At 41.5% G+C, this 22492-nt stretch overlaps 3 protein-coding genes across 8 annotated transcripts in view; all 3 read right to left on the bottom strand.

The window, feature by feature from the left end:
- The window catches only part of FNIP1 (folliculin interacting protein 1), a 64704-nt gene extending 63597 nt beyond the window's left edge, over positions 1-1107 (bottom strand). For both annotated transcript variants that reach the window (XM_033073104.1, XM_033073106.1), the window contains exon 1: positions 927-1107. In XM_033073104.1, the coding sequence (XP_032928995.1) occupies positions 927-1015 (89 nt within the window). In that variant the 5' untranslated portion in view covers positions 1016-1107. The remainder of the gene's footprint in view (positions 1-926) is intronic.
- A 2921-nt stretch (positions 1108-4028) lies between these two features.
- On the bottom strand, positions 4029-15847 carry MEIKIN (meiotic kinetochore factor). The gene is given in 13 exon segments (XM_033073450.2): positions 4029-5097; positions 6363-6486; positions 7739-7912; positions 8244-8338; positions 9103-9164; positions 11164-11203; positions 11455-11574; positions 12003-12125; positions 12758-12818; positions 13777-13855; positions 14063-14150; positions 15599-15790; positions 15793-15847. Coding segments are annotated over 13 exon segments (1260 nt in total). The 3' UTR covers positions 4029-5050.
- A 2812-nt stretch (positions 15848-18659) lies between these two features.
- Positions 18660-22492, bottom strand: part of ACSL6 (acyl-CoA synthetase long chain family member 6) — a 56838-nt gene continuing 53005 nt past the window's right edge. For all 5 annotated transcript variants that reach the window (XM_033073575.2, XM_033073580.2, XM_033073576.2 and 2 more), the window contains one exon: positions 18660-21012. In XM_033073575.2, the coding sequence (XP_032929466.1) occupies positions 20872-21012 (141 nt within the window). In that variant the 3' untranslated portion in view covers positions 18660-20871. The remainder of the gene's footprint in view (positions 21013-22492) is intronic.

The raw sequence follows: 22492 nt of genomic DNA, 5'->3' as shown, positions 1-22492 counted from the left end.
AGCAAATTTCAAGGTAGCGAGCACCACACTGTTAGAAGTGCTTCAAGAAGCATGTAACTCTTACTAATGGAGCAGATTTTATTTGCATCCAGGTGGCAAAGTGCGCTTTAAAACGATATTGCAGGTTCTCTCCTTGTCAGGACAGAGACACAGCATCGCTTTCGAGCCTGACCATTATTCATTCACGTGTGGAAGAGCACAAAAGCTACTTGTTTCCAAGCACACCAGCCCGCGGAAGTCCCGGGCAAGCCCCAGGCCCCGCAGAGCCCCCGAAGGCAGCCTCTTCTGGCCGCGGCCCCACAGGCACCGGCCCGGGCCGCGCGAGCCCACGCGGCCCCTCGGGCTGCCCTGGGGCCCCTGCCCTGCTCCCCGTGCTGAGCTTGGCCCCGCTCGGCCGATCCAGCGCTGCTGCGGTCAGAGCATGACGAATTTCACTAGGAGCCCCACTACTCTCTCGGCCAAAACTTCACGTTTTCTCCTCGTTCCTGAGGTTGCTCCCTGGGGACCTGCCCGCCTGTCGCCCTCCCGAGGCCCGCAGCATCCCCGGAGGGGCCCGCGGAGACTGGGGCCTCACACACGCCGGGGAAGGGGAGGCAGCCGCGTGCTGGGGGCGAGGCAGGCGCGGCGCTGGGAGCGGCGACCCCGGTGAGGAGGCGGCCGGGCGGAGGCACCGCCGCGACCCCGACGTGGCGGTCCCGGGGGGCTCCCGCCCCGCGTCCGCCCGAGGGGCCCGGCCGGGACGACCCTGGGGCTCCCGCGGAGGACGGATCCCCCGGCGCTGGGGGGAGTAGGGCACATCGCCGAGGAGCTGCCGATGGGGCAGGGAAGGGTCTGCCAGCCCCCGCGTCCTCCGAGCGGCAGAGGGAACGAGGAACTCGGAGCAGAAGTTTGCAGCAGGGGAGGAGTGCGGCCCCGTCCGCGGTTACCTGAAGACACAGTCGTCGCGGGCGTCCCTGGCCGGGGAGATCAGGCCGTGCTTCTTGTTGAAGAGCTTCTGGAAGAGGGTGGGCGGCATTTTGGGGCGCTGCCTCTGCCCCCGCCGCCGAGGCGCAGGGCTCCGCGCAGCGCCGTCCCTTCGCCGCAGCTAGTTCCGCCCGCCCTGCTCCATTCGGTGTCACAGTCATATGACAGAAATTAGTCACCCGGCGCTGCCAGGAGGGGAGGAGGGAGCGAGGGGAGGGACGGAGAGAGTGGGGGCCGGCCGGCAGGCGGGGCGGCTCCCGTGGGGCGGTCCCACGTGAAGAGCGGAGCGTCGCCAGCCCCGCGGGCAGCTCCGGCCTTGGGGGAGTTTGGAGTTCCCCCCTTTCACTCGTCCCAGTGGCTCCTTCGGCTGCAGGGTGTGCGGGAAAGGCGTCCGCTCCCGGAGGGGCTCAGCCGGGGGCAGGGCCGAGGAATGCCCCGGGGGTGGCGATAATGCGACGCTGTTGTGTTTTCCTTCTTCGGACGGAAGTTAAAGGCAGGAGGCCCAGGAAGGCGAGAGGAGGTCGCGATCGAGGCATCAGATTCCTCTCGTGGCTGCACCCAGCGCCTTCGGGGCCGGCGTGCAGGGTGCACCAGAGAAGTGTGACGTCTTTTACCCCAAACCTCGAAAACCCAGCTCCTGGCCGCTCTTCTTCCAAGTCCACGAAGCGATTCTCCAGTGCACCTGTAGCAGAACTGGTCAGCTCAGATGCACTGGAGTCAGGGAAGGTGTAGCTGATGGCAGAGGAAGCCATCGTTACGTGTAAAACATCGTCCACAAAAGAGTATTTAGGACATAATGCCCAGCAACTGACTCCAAAACAAATTAAAAAAAAAAGTGTGATAGGTTCCATAAAATCAAAAGGATCTATGCCTTTTCACAAGACTCTTGATTAATAATACTTAAAATAAATAGAAACCGTGGTAACAGCTAACAGTCTCCTTCAATGTCCCACTGTTCAGATACAACCCTACTAGGAACTTTAATTAAGGACTGATAAAACTGATTGACTCATCTGCTTTCCCTAGAAAATGGAATTAAGCTAAAACAATGTATGATGTAAGATTAAATTAAGCAGATTATTTTTAAGGCATAATTTAGCACATGCGTAACATATCTACATAATGATTCTTCACCATCACCCACCCATCTGTAGGAACTTTGTTTTCCATCTACCAGAAGTTGTAGACAATTCTAACACAAAACAGGAATTAATGTTTAAATGCATCTTTTCCCCCTTGTTCTGTACAGAAGACACACATGCCTACCACAGATTTTTACATGACCAGTCTTTACATCCTTTCACCATGTGGAAGCCTCCTGGCTTCAAGAGGAGCACATAAATACAGTCTTAAAAAGTCCTCAGGGAACAAAACAAAATAATAGAATTTTGGCCAGGATATGTAACTCAGCTTTCAATAGTTTCACAACTTAGAGCAATGAAGATTTACCTAAGCTCAAGTGCATTACAATTCAAGCTGATGGAGTCCCTTTAAATGTAAGTGAACTTATGTATACATTCAGCATATTTTGATTTGGGCCCCAGACATCTCTCTTCTAGTCTAAAGACTATGAACCACACCAGAACCACTTGCATGTAAGGCTTTATTCTCCACCAGCCTGTACATGTACCGTTGTAGCACTCCAGTACAAGAAACATCTCCCACACCATCTCTGAGTACTTGGAGTCAAAGTCTTCTAGAAGTGCACTTCAGATAACAAGAATAACTGAATAGTGTTAATGAAAAACCTCTTACAGATTTATGTATAATACATTTACTCAACATGCATCTGCCATCCACAATTCATGGTGATAAAGGATTATCAGAGTTCTTGCATGGACTGACTGAAGCAATTCCATTCAGGCCTGGGATGTGACAGAGCCGCCCTGGTGACACTGAACAGATACTTCTTCCGAATCACTGCACAAATAGCCTCCTCTGTCCTACCCATTACATAGCCATGACCCATAACCTTTATCTACCAATATAGAAGAGCTAATTTCCATTCTGAATGAAATTTTATGTAGCAATTTTTCAGCTGAAAACCAAACTATGGGAAAATGCCTTTCCTTTGAGAACAGCAGAACAAGAGTAGAGATTGTTGCAGCCTCAAAATTAATTTCCTTCCCTGGGGCAAAGAGCTAGCCTGGTAATTAATTACAGTTTCTCTAAGAGTCAGACAAAAGATGATAGGAAGCAATGCTTTCATAACTGAAGGGAAGGACAAGAGATTGTGGTTCATGATATTTCTGTCCTATACAGCCTCATCACATCAAGAAAAACAAAAGCAAACCCCAGCAATATTCAGGCAGCTACCGCCAATTCTAGTTACAGACCATATTTTCCTCTCTTGTACCTTCCAATTAGTTTGCCAGCATTATTCTCTTTGTATAGCACTACCAAATGGCCTGGAGCAAAATAAGGATTTTTTCCTGTAATTTCCAGAATGCCCTTACAATAAATATATCTTTATTCTGGACCATCCTTTACTTGAATAATCATCAAAAACACAACTTACTAAATATGTAACTTTTAATTTTGCTTAAAGCTACATCAAGGACCTCACCTCTTGTCTCCTAGGGGCTCTAGATTCTTGCATAATTACTAGTTACTTGGTATTTGCAAGAACAGGGATATTGATAATTAAAAGCATACCTGACAGAACTCCAAGAAGTTATTGGCAGAACTCATTCTACTAATGCTTAAAAGAAAAATAGCTTAATGGCATAATTTTTAACCTTGAGCCATTTAGAATGTTTATATAATACTTGTTCACAAACTAATCCAGCAGCAATTATTTGCACTTCCTTCTACCCCGGAGCAATGGGGAAAAGATCAGGGTTTGAACTTTCGCAGAACTTTTTCAAATGCAGTCAAACTACATGTGTGGGTTTTGTATGTCTTCTTGTCATGCTCTTCTTGGAAATACAGACCTATTTTCCAGGGTGGTAACACTGGGAAACAAACTCAGGCTTTTGAAAGCCATACTAGCATTCTGAAACATTGAAAAACTTCCTTTTTGTCCAGATAAAGTCTGAGTAAAGGATTTTGTAGTGAGAACACTGTAAGGGTCCAAATTACTTTAATGTTTAATGAATTCAAGTGGAAAAAAATGTCTTCTTGACAGAGTTTTCTGACACATTCAGCACATTAAGAACATTTATTAATTAACAATCCACAAGCTGAACTGGAAGCACTGGGAATTTGACTTGTGTGGACACAGTGTGAACAGTAACCTGAAAATACAGAACATCAATATCCATCTCTTCAAACAGTTCAGCTATAAAAGGGTTTTTCCCACCAAGGTTTCATGTAAGGTATTTACTTTCTCTAAGGCTGAAGCCACTAGAAGAAACAATGACTGAGAGATGTGATATTACAAAATACCTGAGATGAAACAGGAAGGACTCTGAGATGGCAGTGGCTGGGCAGTGGATGTGCTCAGAATGGTGACAGTGCTGATCACTAAGAACCAATTCACAGTGATGATGGGGTGAAGATGACCTGTTCTAGTGTTCAGAAATCAAATTACAGCAGAACACACAGTCCTGTACCTCCAAAGTTCTGCAGACTTCAGCGTTCAAGGAGTTTAATGGGAGCAGACTTCTGGGTCCCCAAGAGTACACGAATGCTTTCATAGCCATTCCCAGGACATGCAGTTACCCCCACAGTGAATGTTAACACTTAAACAGGGGTCACATCTTTAGATGCTACTGCTGCTAGAGAAAACTAGAAATCTTGGCAGAGAGCGAGCCACAGTAATTCTATTAAAGCAATTTGATCTGCTGTTCTTCAGTCACACTTTTTAAAAATCTAAAACTGAAGAATCATCTTTATGGAATCCTTACAGAATAATGCCCAGAACAGGATCTAGCTGCTGTACAAAATAATTTACTACAAAGTATTTGAGTATTTACTGAGTATTTAGTTTACTGAAATACGTAATACTAAACTTCAAACAATATGCATGAATGCAAAAAAAAAAAATTACAACAATTATTTACTAGTTAGGAGTTCTGTTTTCCCCCCCTGCCACAGCAGCAAGACCATAATTTCTTCTATTAACTCCTGGTGAAAGCCAAAAATCTCATTTCTGTTTACGGCAGATCCAGTTTTTGGTACTTGTAATAGTATCTGTGAGAAAAAAAAAAAGTGATATATCATTATTAGTAAAGTGGTACATTCTCACATGTAAGAGAAAGTTCAGTGATCTGACCAGCTGTTCAGATGTTCACTAGAAACATCCAATGCTAGCATTTGTCTGGAAGAATCTGGATCTTGCAGGTCTTATTTGCCAGTGAGGAGAGAACAATAGTTTTGATCCTATGTACATTCCTAATGAAAACCAGCATCATCAGAAAGACTCCTTGAGCAGAGAATAAAATATCCAGCATAAACCCTCCACCACAGCAGGGTCTAATTCCTGATACCAGGACCCTCTAGAAAAGGAGTAAGAAAACCAAACTTTTGTTGTGACAACACTACTTGCTGATTTCTGAATCACTTGCCCACCAGGTACAACCTGTGTTCTGTATTACCACTATCTACCTGGGCACATGACCCAGCATCCCAGGTCTTTGATCTGTACAGAAGGATCAGATGAGTGTCATTAATTAATACATATACACACTTCCTTACAAGCACTTCCCTCCATTCTAGATGCTGCAAATAACTGGTAATAAAGCAGGAAGATATTTGGACCTAAGAGAACACAAATGAAAATTTTTGTGTACTGAGTATTTTTGAAAGTTGCCACACTTACGCAGTACTTCTGTATTGAATTAAAACAGAATAAATGACACACAGTTTGTAGGAAACTTGGAGAAGAACTACTTTAAACTCTGGAAGACACATGCCATCCAGTGGTACAACAAGAAACTTCATGAGAGATGGGGAAGGGAGTGGCTTTTACCTGTGTTAAGTGATGAGACAGTTTTGTTTATTTTTGTTTAACAAAAAACTGGGAAGTGAAGAAAAGAGCTTTCCCTATGTTAAGGGTTTCAGGAGAAAAGAAGAGAAACCTTATGAGAAACTGATCATTTTTAAATAAAAGCATTACTGATAACTTGAACTACTTTGGTGGAGAAGTGGTGGTGAATAGGCTTACTCACCCTAGAAATAATAAAGCACAGAATAATAGTAAGGCCTTAATTCTGAAGTAGCCTATGACTGTATTAATTCCTATGCTAAAGATCCTTGGAGGAGAAAATGTTAGTGCAATTTTAATAAAGCACTGTTGCACAAGAACACTATTAAGTCAGAGAGTTCTCTGCATCTTTCACTCTTTTTAGCCTTGCGATTTTTCCAAATATTCAGACTTTTTAAAAATCCCAGCAACTAGTAAACACTCAATTAACAAGTTAGCATCTGCCCAGTGAACCAAGTCTATACTCCTTTACCTTCAGGCACTCCTATGGGAAAGCAGATCTCTTTCCAGTTAACTGGAACTTGCTGGAGCCGGAAAGGCCTCTGGCATGGTGACATTCTAACAATGGAGCAGATTTCTTGTCTGTCACACAGAGGCTGAAAAGATTAATAACATTTCATTCACACAACTATTCCCACTGAAGAAATGTTCTTTTAGCTTTCTTCTAGGGAAATTAGAGATTACATGCAGAATTCAAGGCATGTCACTAGAAAACATTTAAGACTACTTGTGTACAGTCAATGTGCTATTGGAAAGGGTGATAGAAAGTTCAAAGCTTTAGCAGTTTTGACACTGTAAGGATTAAATATACAGTACAGTAGAAATTAGCATGATAAAATCAGAACCTTTAAAATATTCTTTTCTTCTAGACTTTGGGGAGTAATTTCTTTTTCTGAGCTCAGAGATGCAACAACAATTTCTTTTGAATTTACAAATGGACCTGTGGTATTCAGGAACAGGTCTTCCCCAGGTAAGGCTTTACACACCAGTGACAAGCTAAGCTACAGCTCCATCAAAACACAAAATATACAGTTAAATAACAAATTAATCCAGTTAAATAACAAACAACAATACAGATTGGCTAATGCTTGTTGGCGCATGCAAAGGATATTCTATTGCTTAAAAAAAATTTAGGGATTCAACAAGACCCTGATGTTCTCTGTTTATTAATCTAGTATGCACTAGCTCAAAAGTGGCAGTACTGTACTACCTGTAGTGCCAAAGAATTCAAACTGGCATTTAAATATCAATTTTGAATCAATGACTTTGTGCAAGTAAGGATACCATTGCTGGTTTTACATTACCTTTGTAAAAATACATAACAAATTCCTAGATTGAGTTGTTTGGGTTTTTTTAATTGCCCAGAATTTATTGCTCAGTTGTGCAATTTGTAGTGTAACATATATACGGGTAGAAATTGAATGTGTTACAAGGAATAATTTGTTTGATTTTAATTATTCAAAAAAAAAAACCAAAAAACAAATAGACACATCTAACTCTACAGGCTGAGCATTATAAGGATTTTTTAAGACTTTATCTTCCTCCATGATTAGCATGGTAGAAGTCATTTGCAAAACAAAACCAGAGAAGAACTCACTATCAATGTCTTTGTTGTTTATTATCACTCTTATAGTATTCTCTTAGCACACAATACTTTAAGAACTCCTACTACTAGTTCTTCAGATTTAAGTACTGAATTCCTGTCATTCAAGGTTTTCTTTGGTCTTATGCTCTCCAAAATTAACACAAACAGTTTACCACAGCACGGACATTTCAGATGTTGCACTTCCTGCTACTTCTCCTATTTAATTGTAACTTTTGGTCAGGATTCACAATGGGAATACTCACCTCCACAGCATCTGATGGTTTGGTTGGCAGAACTTCGGCTGTCAACCCCTCTGATCTGGCTGACACGTTTTCTGAGGCATCAAGCTGCCTAAACGATGATGAACCACCTTCTAAGGGATTAAGACTGCTTTCTTTTTTCTCCAACCTTTTGGCTTTAGTTGTTTGATTATCATGCTAAATAGAGAAATAATTACAGTTTGCATTAAAAAGTGAATCTCTATAGCCTGGCAAGCACTCCAAAGAGTCTCCCTGTCACAGTCAAGCTCTACATAACCCATTTCAGCACCACTAACACAGCCAGTCTAAAAAACAGTGAGTTTGGGAACATCCGTGATTATTGCTCTGTCAAGAGGGAAAGGCAAGCTACATCTTCACTCTGCCCTGGCTGCAAACACCACTTTACAAGAGTAGCAGGAACTACTAATCCTCTAGGTGGAGTTCTCCACTCATACAAGGAGCAAATAATTTGTGATACAACCTTGCTGATTTATTTAGGATCTTTCACCTTGCTTTCCGGTCCTAATGGTGAAGCACAGCATATACAACTTTTTAGGTCTGTCGTTCTCTCTCTTGCAGCTGTTATTTTACAGAGTTTTTTTCCTGTGACAGATTTCCAACACATTAATTAACTTTGAGACAAAGACAACAGCTACTTTCCACCCCATGTCCTACAGGATGGTTTTCAAAGAGGAATAATTCCAAAGCCACCCATGTAAACTCAGTTCTTCCCTCCAATATAGTCCCAGGTTCCTTCTCCCCACCATCAGGACTGCTTTACTCCTCTCCCATCCCATAAACAAGGCTGCTTATTAATCTTATGTTCTTCTGGCTATTTACAGCTGGGTAAATACTCTGGGACCTGAGACCTGTATAATCACAGTAGTCCCTACCAGTGGCAACTTCTGCTGCCATTACACTCCAAATTAAACATGGGGAAATTATGTGGTACCCGGGCCACAGACAGAATTGTATCGGTCACAGATCCGAACTGCAGTTACATCAGGGACTCAATGTATTTGTGAAGCTGATATGAAATAAACTCAAGTAAAGAGCATGACACAGTGTTCCTGGGTAAGGTAAATAAGAAATGTCAATTTTAATTGAGCATCATGGGTGATTAAACGGGAAAACTCAGGGTCTGAGACTTTAGTTGTTTGGTTGTTTTTGTTTTCTTCTGCTAACATATTAATTAGAACCAAGTCTTATTTGCTGGGACAATTTTTGAATTTATACTTTCCCTTCTAGACACAACTGAGTTTAGTCTGTGCTGGGGACAAATAACACAGTAGAAGCCTGGTTTAGATACTGTGCAATTGTTTCAGTTTGGTAGTTCTCACAGTTAGTACAACTGCTTCACATTTTACCTGCCAGCGTAGTTGAAATGCTTAATGTTGAAGAACTGTAATAGTAATTTGATGGTCTCTCTCTAGAAGAGAAGAAAAAAAACAACTATTCTGAATGAATGTTAACAATAAAAAAAACCCCCATGAATAAGAAAATCCTAGGAAAATATAGGTTGAGTGAAAAGGGATAAATCTTATTTTAAAAAATATTGTTACAGAGTTGCTTAATCACCCTTTACAGTTATTTGATAGTTCATCAAGTCACACATCTTATCCTGAGGACTGTTGCAATTTATGACCCATAGAAGACTCAATAAATACTTAGCACTTCAGCATTCTAGGACAGAACACATTTAAGGAGGATGCAGGGGAAAATAGGTTCACAAGAAAATTCAGAATCAATTGTGAGGATATCTGTAACACTTGATTGATATGTTATGAATGAAAATATCTGCATATAAGACTGATAAGAGAAGCACAAGGGTTAAAAGAAATGATGCTGTACTTAGAAAAATACTCATGTTCCTCAGCTTTTTACGTCAGCACCTGAAGGCAGCTCTGTGACAAGGCCAAATATAGAAGACCCTTCTCTGTGGTAAAACCTCACCACAGAGAAAACCCAGCACCCAGCAACAGGAGGGTGTCAACAGGCTGCCAGCACAACACACGCACACATACACCATTCTACTTCCTGGCAGATGCATTCTGAATAAGGAAACACTATTAACAGGCAGTAACCTGGCCCAAGATTTACATTATAAAGTCATCAGGATTCCAAAGCAAAGGAGCTCTCCATGTAAGCTGATGATTCTTAAAGAACATAAAAGACCTGCCTCAAAACTGATTTTTCTCTGGGCAAGCACAGAAGGTCAGGCTTAATGAAGACTTGACAACAGGTACCCTTCACACTCTACTGCACAGACAAGCCTGGCCAGACCACCTGAGCACAGCCCTCTTGCTGTGACTGAATGAAATCAGACAAATTAGTGCAATTGCATAACTTATTTAAGGATTTTGTAAATAAATGTACAGTAATTTCACGATTACAAGCCGCAACGTTTTGACTAAAATTTTGCTCCCACACCAGAAATGCAGCTTACACTCAGGAGCAGCTAATACGTGAATAATTTTCTGACACTTCCAACCCCAGAAGTGCAAACCGAGGTGCCGAGTAGAGCAACCTGCCAGTAAAACCCGGCTTTACCTGATTGTTACAAATTGGTTACTCTGTTTTGCGGCGGGTGGAGTCGGGCTCCGAGCAGGCAGCATGGGGGTGGGGGGAAGGCGGGGGAGCTCCCTCCTTCAGGCAGCGCAGCCCGGGGGAGGCAGGGGAGCTCCCTCCTGCTGGCTCCGTGGCTCGGGGGGAAGCGGGGCGCTCCCCCATGCTGGCCCTGCGGCTCAGGGGGCTCCCGTCCCTGCGTGTCGCCATCGTGGGTGCCAGCGGGCTCCATCCCCACCTCCCACCACTGCTGCAGCTGCCAGCGGGCTCCATGCCCCCCAGTCACCGCGGTGCAGCGCCGGGCCAGGGCGAGCGAGCCCAGTGGCAGCGGCGGCTGGCCCCGAGCGGCCCCGCCGAGTGGCAGCACCGAGCTGGGCCACCTGGCCCCGTTGGCAGCCCCGAGCCCTCACAGCCCGAGCCGAGCCAGTAAACCCCACCATCCCGCAATTCTGATACTATTTGGCAACTTTGTTGCACGTGGGTCCTCGCTGCGAACGACAGAGAGGCTTATAATTGGGTGCAGCTTGTGTATGGACAAAGAACGAAATGTTTGCCGACACCCAGAGATGCGGCTTATAGTCAGCGCGGCTTGTAATCGTGAAATTACTGTAATCTCCCTCCATAAAATCTTTGAGTTCTCTTACACTGATTTCCCTACAGCTGCAAGGCCAAACTAGAAGTCTATAAGGCAAACTCTTTCCTGACCAATTTCAAATTCCACCAATTTCAAAGTTAGTGAGGTAGCTGAAATCCATAGAAGTGCTTGCAGGAGCAGAGGCTTATTTGTACTGGCCTTTCTTTAAAGTATCTCTCAAAAGAGTCTGAACATTCAGGTGCAATAAAGAGTCTGCTGTAGCAATTACCTTCTAATGCATTGGTCTGGAAAATCCTCTGGTACAGGTTCTAAAAAAAACCCAAAACATGAAAGCTAAACTTTAAATGAAAAAGCTGTGCCATCTTAGACCAGACAATTTTTTAGGCAAACTAACTTATAAAGCACAATATCAGAAGCAAACACAGACCACTAGCAGGGAGCTGCTCTCCATTATGCAGACAGACCTTACATAAAATGATCATTACATATTTTATACAGGTTCCTCACAGAATGAAATTTGTCTATGTTTATATCCTGAAGTATTGTAGAAATGCATTACCTAATATTGCTGAAAGATTTGAGATCTCTGGTATCTTATCTATGGTCACTGCTTTGCTGGAATCCAAGAGAGTAGAGTTCTTGTACTTGCCAAAGTCCACAGAGTAAAAATTGAATCGTTCTGGACATAAAAAATGTAAGTGAAGATTCAGTATGCAGAAATGCACTGAGTTATCAAATTTGTGACCAAATTAAAAGCAATCACATGTGCAGGACAGGAACTAAAAAGCAAAATTAAAGCACTGTATTGGCTCAAACAGCTGCAGAAAAGTTTGGAAGGAATTTGACTGAACACACATTTGTGGGTCATTCCCAATAAACAACTTGTATCAACAGTGAATACTTTAGGTTTAAAGTAGGATTCAAATTACACAAGGACCTGATTCACATCAGATTAGAGGACAGAGTCCATGTTAAGTATGGGTTTATAGCAAAGATGAAACCTAGTCAGTCACACCAAGAGAGGCCGCTAGTCTTTCTATTGTAGACAGTCTCCACACATTTTCTACATCAAATAAAACTGAAAAAAAATCACCCAGAAGTTCTCACCCAAATCATCATCTCTGAATGTTTCAGGGGATGAATAAGTCTTTGGGCTGTCGCTAGATGTATGTTCATCTAAACACTCTAGGAGAACGGTGGAAACACCTGTGGGAAGTGTAAGTTCTGTACCTAGAGAAAGAGACAAAAAAGGTGGCTAAAAAAAAATCTATCACCTTGTACAAACCATCAGGATTTCCTTATGAGTTTTGCTCCTGTAATGAGCTAAATATTGTCATGTCAGTATCTTATAATGAGTCACAATACAGTTAAAGAAGCAAAGGGCATCCTTTATTTACTTCCATACACTACCATAAGCCAAGAGAAGATATCTTCTTTGTCCAAGGCACCCAAGACATAACTGAAGAACTTAGCCTCCAGTAGGGTAATTCTTAAATAGGTCACATGCTTTTAGAAATGCAGGTTTGAGTAAACTGAAGAACTCATGTCCACAACTAGTTCTGTCAATGATAAAACCAAGATCATGTGGTATCCAACAGGCTGTCTCAGGTGCTGTGGGTCTGTCTGTGCTCCCTACAACCACTTCATGTGAGCACAACCACAGGCTGCAGTAAGAGGCAGAAGTCCAGCCAGGGGTATCAAAATCTTCATTTTCTCATATCACACAGTCAGAACCAGTATAACAACAGCACAGTACAAGACCAGTGCTTTTATAGAAATAAAATTGTATTATGAATTTTACATTTAGTTTAGTATAGATATAAAATATATTAAATAATATAATGTATTGCCATTATACTCACTTGAAGTCACGTCAGCATTTTTCAAACTTTCTTTACTTCCAAAGTTGATTATTTTGGATTCCTAAAATTAAAAGACCAATACAAACAACTTGAGAAAACTGAATGTAGACAAAGAAAGGCATTTAAATATCATTCCAACATTAGCAGGTGCTGAGAAAACTCACTGTCTAGTACTTCACTATTTAAGCCTGCTATTCACAGTGTAATTTGTAGTAGGATTTTTCATGCACATTAACAAATCTGCAATCTTACAGCTCTAAAATTCATGACAAATATCCCGTCATTTGATCCGGCAATCTTTGCTGGATGAGAACAGAAGTGATGAACTTCACTGTCTTTTGATTTCATCTTTTTTCAGACACCCAGTCCTCACTTTCAGAATCCTTCACCATTTCTGTAAATACAAACATCTATGATGCATAGGCAGCAGATTCTACAAAAGTAGGCATTTTGTAGAAAATGCACATAATTGGTATACTCTAAAGAAGAGCTAACATTTTAAAGAAAAATAGTTTTATACCAGTACCACCTGTGCCCATTCCGCAGCAGATTTCAGTTCAAACACATCTGGTTCACTATTCTCTTGCCCCTGCAGTATTAACTGTCCTGTAACACTTCTGCACCACCACCTCCAGTTTTTACCAGTTTCAAGAACACAAGAAAGAGCATCAGTGACCTGTGAAAGGTCTGCGCCTAACCTAGAAGTGAGCAATTCTCTGGAATCACAATCACAATCTACTGAGATCTCTTCCACACTACACAATTTCTACAGCCTTGCCTCGTCCAGGATGTTTTCCCATGCTACCAGTAGCTCCAACAGCTTTTATTCTGACCAAAGACACAGAAAATGCAATCCAAAATACAGGACCAAGTTCAGCCTGAAAAGCATCTGGGCATCTGGGCTCACACAGACATAACTCATAGGAAATTTTACCTGAACAGGAAAAGAATTTAATGCATGACATTTCTCTGATTTATCCTCCATCACTAGTACATAAACAGCAAGACAGCATTCTCACCTTCTGTGGTACACAGCTTTCCTCTGGTTCCTCTTCTTTTATCATGGAGTCTGTTGTTTCTCTGACAGTTGCTTGATTACTGCAGTTGAAGAACAGAACCAAGTTCAATCACAGCTACACTGTTTTAGACAAAAGCAACAACTCAAATGAGGTGTCAATAAATATGACAAACATCAGGGCACTGATAATTCAGATTGCATTGTTCCAAGAGCCATCTCACAAGGCAAAACAATATAATTTACTACCAAGTCTTAACAATGGTGTGTTTAAATGAGTTCTAGCTGACCTTTGGTTGTATGAAGAGCTCTCTTCAGTATATTCAACATTTTCTTTAATCTTTGGTAGGTTTTTCCCACTGAACTTTTTATTCAGGCCTAGAGAATAAATACTTAGTTCAGTAATGATAATTTCAACATGAAATTTATATTATTATTTCTAACAGGGAACTATTAGCTGTTCCCACCTTCTACAGTTTTTGACCCTATTATCACAAACAATGTAAAATATTAATTTGCTTTTTTCAGCAGTATATCAGGACAAGACAAAAAGCAGACTTAAAGAAATACTTCTTGTGTTTTAGAAACCTGTTGATTAAAAGGAAAAAAACCCACCACCTTGGAAGCAACCTTTACCTTGACTCAAAGTAGTTTGAGTACAAATCAGTTTTAAATGGAGTTTATTAGGCGTATCAAGGATTTCTACATAAACTAGTCCTCACTGTATATAATCCAAAATGGCATTAATGACACAATTAATCAGCAATGAGCAAATTTCAGAGACATATTTTCTTATCCTAAACCAACTTTATAAGTCATTTAGCTTTGTGCTTTGCTTTCATTATCCAAGAGCTAGAAACTGTCAAACTTTCTAGAGCTACACTTTTATGACCACAAAGGAACATCCATCCCCACACTAAAACCTGGGTCTGAGTCACTGCATTTCCCCACGGTGACACACAGCCCTTCAGCTGAAGCTTCCTGGGAATTCAGCACAGGACGATGAAGGACAAGCCAGGACTCATCCTTTTCCTTCTCCTTTTCAAGCATATGGAAGACCTCCAGGCAGCTGCTTGCACCCAGTCCTGTGCACAGGAGCACTAAATACATCCAAGAGCAGGAGCCAGCAGAGCAGGAACAAGGCAATAACAAATGTTTGCTATACCCTCTAACAGCAAAGCTTTACTTTTAAATTACCAAGATCAGCCTAAGATCAAGACATTCCGTCTTCCCCATACTCTGTCAGGCTTCACTTGATTCCCAACTCTTTCCTTGAACTGCATTTTTCCCTTAACAGGTCTCTAATTCTCAGTTTGGTATCTCTTGCACTGTGTTCAACAAACAAGGCAGCTCCTTTTGAGTAACGACTTCAAGCAATTCTTAAAATATTCTCAAAGGTAAGCAAAGCTCTCGTCTTGCCATTTCTCAGTGCTCCCTTCCAGCTCGATTAAATGGAAGGGACGTAGTTTACAGAAGGAAAAATCCTTCCTATTGCTCACTAGCAGCTAAAATAGAAGGAACACTCCTGTTTCTAGAACAGCAGTCTGCTTTTTCCAAGCGATGACGGACATGGGTAACAAGAAACTACTTTCTAACCTCACACAGGACCCGCTGCGCTGGGCACACGAGTGAACAAACCTTTGAGGGGACACGGAGGAACGGTATCGGTAAAAACCTTGGCCAGACTACCTTCCCCAGCATCTTTACGCCCGAGAACACAGCGGACAAAGCACAGCGCAGGGCCCTTTTTCCGCTACCCTTTCCCGCCGTTACCGGCCCAGCCTCCTGCACCCCAACCTGCGCCGCCGCCCGGAGGAGGCGCTTACAGGCAGGCTCGGGCCCGCGAGGCCCCGCGCTCCCGAACAGGCGCCGCCGGCACATCTGAGAGACACGGGCCCGGCTGCCCGGGAGAGCGGCCGCCCCCGGCAGAGGGGACGCGCGACGCTTCTTCCGCGCTGCCTTCCCGATGCAGGGAACGTGGAGCCCGCCGGCCCGCTCCATGGCAACCCGCCCACCGCAGCCGCCCCCGCCCGCGGCCCCTCAGGCGGCCCCGTCTCCCCAGCGCCAGCGCGCATGCGCGGGGCGGCCGCACGCGCCCTGGTGTGAGGGAGCGGCCCCGTGAGGGTCGCGGGAGCGCTGAGGGCAGGGGCGCTCTCACGGCAACCTGCACCAGCGGCTCAGCCCTCACAGGGTAAACGGAGTAAATAAATGGTGTGTGTGATAATCCCTGTACTGATCCGACCCCGTGTTTTAGCTTCAGTTTGTAGAGAGGAGGAATCTCGTTGCTTCGTTACCTGACAAAACGGAGCGCATAGAATCACAGAATGATTTGGATTGAAGGGACCCCAAATATAATCCTGTTCCAGCACCCTGCCAAGGGCAGGGACACCTTCTGCTACACCAGGTTGTTTCAAGCCCTATCCAACCTGGCTTTGGGCGCTTTCAGGCATTTCTGGATTTCCAAGTGAAGGGAGACACAAATGCGCACAAACCAGAATGGAGCCTGAATGCTTTGAAACTTTATTGATTTAGACACAGTCTGAAAAAAATACTATGCATTCCCAATTGTCAGTTCATATTAAACAAGCATATACATTTGTTATATTACTGATCTAAAATTTAAGAATGAAACCATTGCAGAAAGACCGCTGCATCTTCAGAGAACTTTGCAACAATTTGTTTTCATAGGAGATTGCTAAAATCAGTTTTATGTCCCAATATATGCATTTCGTCATCTTTTTTTTTTTTACATAATTTCTAATTTTTCCAACACATTTGGTTTAGGAAGACATTCCGAATTACTTCATACCGATGGTGAGGACAAAGTGCTGGAGGAACAACAGATTTTATAAAAGAACTTTTATGTCAGTCCACAAGAAAATCTTACGAGCAGTTTTGAGAAAGGTGAGAATTTAGTTCTTTACAAAAGTTTCCATAGATGACTCTTTGATATACATGCTAACGTACCAAAACTGAAAATTTTTTAATAACAGGATTTTTTTTTTTTACACAAATGAATATGTTACATTTTACCTCCCTTCACTTTCAGTTGAAAATACAATAGGCAACACTTACCAAAATGCCTTGTTGGCTGCTTTTACTTTGCTAAAATACATAATAAAATGCTGAAATGAAGGCCTTTAAGGAACTCCAGATGCCTCAGAAAACATTTTTCTTTGGATGAATTCAAGGGATGTAAAACTTCCGGGCTACAGGCATCCAGATTTCTTCTCTGAAAAGTTTCATTGTTTCACAGGTGCAAAGGTGGTATAGAAACCACGAAATGTGCAAAATACTGAAGAACATAAATTCCAAGAAGAAACAATTATTTAATCCTGATTTTTTTTTCCCCTAAAGGAAACCAAAGTGAACTAAAGATACAAAAAGTATGCCAATATAATTGCCTCTAAATAAAATGCTTTTTCAATTTTTTTCCTAAGGCATCAAGAGGTCTTTAAGTAACCTATTATCATGCAAAAATAGTATATTCTTTCCCATTTTACATTCATCTCACGGCATTTATTTACATATAGATCAGCAGTTTGTGCTTTCAGTACATGTAAAACTAAAAAAAAAATCCAAGTTAATTTTTTCATTCCAGAGGTTACGGTTAGATTATTTTGTTACACATGAGAATTTTATACTCATGACAAAAATGAGACTGGACCTCACTACTGCTGAAAGATACTAACAGTGAGGGCAGATTGCAAAATGGTACTTTATCAATAAAAACTCACTGTCTCTGTCTTACCTTGTGTGCATCAAGCACTTCAACCTGCAAATGTGCCTTTCGGGACAGAATTATTCCATGTATTTCCTGCCCACATGGGGTTAAAGGCTCTGGTCTGGTTTTTGCTCTCACTGTGTATTTTGGCAGAGCAGATTTTTCTCTGTGTATTATATCAAGCAAAGAACAGACAAAATATATAATTAAGCAAGAGTCTCTTCCTGAAAATTTTATTTTATTCTGGTTTTTTATGTGTAAGACAGTCTTCCAGTGATTCCACAGGCATAGCACGAGGCCCAGGAAAAACCTCCCATGTTTAATGTGTCCGAAAGTGCAGTACTGCAACTGTAAAAATGACTGCAAAAGGAGTCACCACTCTTTAAGATGAATAATAGAAACTAAAAAAAAAAAAACCACCTCCCCCAAAACCCAAAACCCCAGCAACAAAAAAAACCACAAACAAAAAAAAGCAAAACAAAACACAAGCAAAAAACCCAAAAAACAAACAACAAAAAACAACAACAACAGGAAGGAAAAAACCCACCAAAAAACAAACAAACAAACAAACAACTGGTTATGTGACAGTCCTGAGGATTTTGTCCTTGGTGGTCTCTGGTGGTCCCAAGAAGTATTTCAGTTTAAGAAGGCTTAATACAAAATAAATATTCCTGGAATTTGAAGAGAAGCAGGATTGAACCTAGCTCATGCCATATCTATGTCTCTTTTTTAGGTGTTGATCTCTTACAACATTGTTATTATTATGGCAAGTGACCTGCAGAGGAAAATCTGATTATGCAAGTATAAAAGAGAGCTTTTAGTTGATTTATATATTTTTTTTACAAGTTCTGAAGTCATTCACACCTTTGGTGTGACAAAAATCAACTCAGATTTTGCATCATCCAAGTGTGGCCAAGTCTGCATCTTTTCTTTCTTATTCTTTTGGTGTTCTTATGTTTGGCTCTAATGCATCTGACATTTTGCATCAAATACCAAAAGAAGAATATAGATACATTATTCAGCATTATATATGTAAAAATAAAAGCCATCTAAGCTGTAAATAAACTCATTGGGATGTTCTATACTTATGCAGAGTTTAGTTGTCTCAAAAACCCTGAAATCATCTTAGGAGAAAAGTAAATTAAATTCAAATGACAAAAAAATATCAGTGAAAAACAGCTTTACTTCCTTAGATGACATGGGTTTCGAGGTTTTTATTTTAAAACTGTTGCATTAAAACAGACGGGAAATTGTAGTGAATTTAGTTCTCCATTGCTTTGAAGGCTGTGTATGTAATCACTATCTTTTGGCTGATACAAAACGGATATGAACTAAAGTCCACTGAGATAAAAATCCTTTATGACTTGACCTAAAGAGCCAGATTTTATGCAATAATCCCTATCCTCTGTTGACATGGCCCATGCAAATTCCCCAGGGATGCACACATTGGTGAAAAATGATGACCCCCATAAGAGCTCAGCTATTTCTTTACTTCCATTGGACTGATATGAGTCATTGCACTGAAATCAAATGAGGAATCAGGTGTATAAAGGGATTCAGACAAACGCACATTTGATAAATCAAACTGCCACATCCTTTGAGTCATTATGTTACTGATATGGTTTCCTATGTATCATTTTATTCTGAAATCACTGCAATAAATCAGTCTTTGTATAACACTAACTTATTAATTTGATTTATTTCATTTGGAAGCATGCACCAGAACTTCAGAGAGAAAATAAGATACTGTTTATATTAAAAATTTAAACTTTTAGCTTCAAAAGTCTACAGTGGATTCCAGCATAAGAAAGAAAGTGTGCTTCCACTGTCCTAGCAAAGATTCAGCAGCCAGAGCTCCATGCTAGTATGCACTGGTGCAGCCAACATCAGCTAGTAAAATACACAGATATTTAGGACCCTGTTTAGCAGAAAGAAGCCATCAACAGTCCAAGTATTCAAGCAACTTGACATGACAGTTTTCTCTTTTCCCTTGTACCGTGCTTTGTACCGAGAGAGCTCTAGAGCCTGTTCCTAATTCTTGTGAGACTTATCCCCTTTCTGATGACCACAGAAATCTGTTTTATCCAGACAACTTGCTGGTTATTCCAGAGAGGCCATTGGAAGTGATGCCAATGGGACTTGATGCTTCCAGATGTCTCACAATAAAGACATTCTCGTACCAGGCCTTTCTGCCACCACGTCCATTGTTCTGCCATACAATGATGTCTTGCACAGCGATGGCTAACACAGCCTTTAGCCCATCCCCATGAATCTTTTGGGGCAGTATTCCTTCCCCTTCCATGGCCAGACAAAGGATGCCCTCCGCTGCTGCACCTCGGGCTAGCCTTTCCCAAACCCTTTCATTTTGCTAAGCCCCTCCAGAATCACAGCTTATTCATTGTGCTCCATTTCTTCAGCGCTGATTCTGAACAGGAGTTAGTCCAGCTGGACTACACATTATTAGCAATGTGTGAAGTAATAAATTAGGGATTGGGAGCATATGGATTATCATGAACTCCCACCTAAAGCTACCACAGAGCCAGTGATGCTTTTGCAACCTTCTCAGTTTGAGCAGTTCAGATGTCTGTGAGTGCACTGGACTGAAGGAGCCCTAATGCAGAATCTGCATACCACAGATAAACTGTGTTTGGATGAAAAGGAAATAGAGGGAAATCTATGCTATTACTTCTTACCCTGTTCCTTTAATTTCAAAGTAACATTAATCCATTAGATGTAATATACTAATAGGTCTATTAAGTCCAAATAGTGGGAAATTACTTCTTATTTCTGTTCTGATTGTTAAGTCATTAATGATTAAATTAAATCAATGTCATTTATGTCCTGAAAAATATAACCACTATTACTTACTATATAAACCAATATCCACCTTGAAGTTCCAAATCAGAGAAAATAGACTTTTACTTTCACCATCAATCACTGATTATTTGAGGTAGATAACAATATTGAATTATTTATTATTTTAGTTTCTAATATATTAGGTTATATACAATCAAATATCAACAGACATACCTGAAATTTTCCCTATTTTAATTAGAAATGTTTGTGGTTATTTATAAGATATGCTTCCATAATTTACTTGGTCATAGATTGAAATTTCTGTGTATTTTGTGGCAATTTAGCATAACTTTTAGTAGTGCCTTACTGTGTACCTAGAGTAAAAAAGAAATTGTATCACACCTGATGGCAAAAAGAAGGGAAAATATGGTTAGTGATGAAATCCCGGAAAAATGAAAGGCTCAAATGTAAGATTCAGATGCTTATCCATTTCAGCAGCGTCATTCTGGCTCTGTACTTTTTGAGTATTGTTCTAATATTGCTATGAAGTCCATTACTCAGAAGATTCTTCCAGTGATTTCAGATGGAGATGCTTGAATATAGCTCTTCTATTTGTTTTTTGAAGTAATCTCTGAGTTCTGGTCTCTTAGCCTTTAATGTTGGTGTCAACAAACCGTTTTGCACTGAGAACATGTCAGAGTGAATATAAATGGCTTTGACCTAAAATAAAAGAGGAATATATTTATAGCAAAGGTTACAGGCATCACATTGAATAAACATCAACTTTTTTGCTGTGCTTCCCTTCAGTGGTGCCTCAAGTCTAGGGCACTCTTCCACTGAGTCCCCAGGATTTCCGTCCCCTGCCCACAGAAGGGAGCTCTCCAAGAGAATGAGCACATAAACTTATTTTCCATATGAAAGCGAGGCCAGAGCACAGCAAGGCAGTGCACAAGGGACAGTGTGATGTCATCACTGCAGTTTCATACCGTTGAAAGGCAGTGGGGGAGAGGGCAGGGAGTTATGCTAGAAAACCTCAATCCCACTGCAAAAGTAAACGGCACTGATTCAATCTTGCAAAATTATCATTTTGCAGGCCCAAAGCGTGCACATGATGATCATCTTTAAATAATTAAAGTGATACAAATCTTTTAGCCTGTGCAAATGTCATTTCACAAGGCTGCCCTTGTTTGAGGCAGTGGTTCTGAGCACAGTGGGGAGCTTGGCAGCACAGATGGGAGTGAGCTCTTCCTTCCCGTGCTGGTGTGGGAGAAAGCAGAAAACTGCTGCGTGACTGGTCAGAGTACACTGATTTAAGATAAAATTCCCCAGCCATCTGCTGCTTTTGTGATTCCCCAAGCCAGACTGCTTTGCAGTTTGTTTGGCTGGGAGTTGCAGCCATATAGGCTGCAAATCCATTTTCTATTCCTTACGTATGCAATTCATCTTTCCCTGCAAGCATCGTGGTCCAGGTCCTACCCCCATGCAGTCCTTCATAAATCAGGTTCGTGCTATTAATGCTCCCCTGTTTGCTGCACTAGCTTTCAGGTCCTGTAAGCTGATGGTTATAGACGCCACTCTTGTCATTCCCAAGGCAGAAATCGAAGCTGCAGACAAGGATGGGCATGATAAAGTGTATCCCCATAATCAGGGGATCTCATCCCACATGAACACTAGCCACAGTATCTGTGGATAATTATTTTTTATTCTATTCTATTATTATTTTATTCCAATTTTTAGATGACAAGGCTTTCCTCAGTACTTCATACTTTATTAATTGAAAACTGCTGGTGAAATCGATTACTTGAGTATATTTCATACCGTGAAAGCCATGGCAGAGGCAAACAAGATTTATTAGCACAGATAATTATGTGCATTAAAAACTATGCTTTATCCTGAATTATTTTTAAATAAAGGTCTTTTTGCTATCATTTCATTTGCATAGGTAACTGAGAAACTAAGAATAACAGGGGTATGTTCAATGATGCTTCTGCTCCACTCCAATACAGTGAATTACTCATTAGAATTATCAGCCAGAAACAGTTTAAAGAAAAGCAAAAAGGCCCTTGCTAATTATATGTAATGATTTAAAAAAAGAAATAAACATTTGACATTTTAAAACGGGGTGTATAATTTTTCTGTGTTTTTAATGCTGTGTAATCCATGGTTGATTTCAGATCTCCCCTTCTGAAGTGTTTGTAGT

The sequence above is a fragment of the Catharus ustulatus genome, chromosome 15, assembly GCF_009819885.2.
Source record: "Catharus ustulatus isolate bCatUst1 chromosome 15, bCatUst1.pri.v2, whole genome shotgun sequence".
Classification (NCBI taxonomy): domain Eukaryota; kingdom Metazoa; phylum Chordata; class Aves; order Passeriformes; family Turdidae; genus Catharus; species Catharus ustulatus.
Note: the sequence above shows the minus strand (reverse complement) of the source record. Positions and strands in the feature narration are given on the sequence as shown.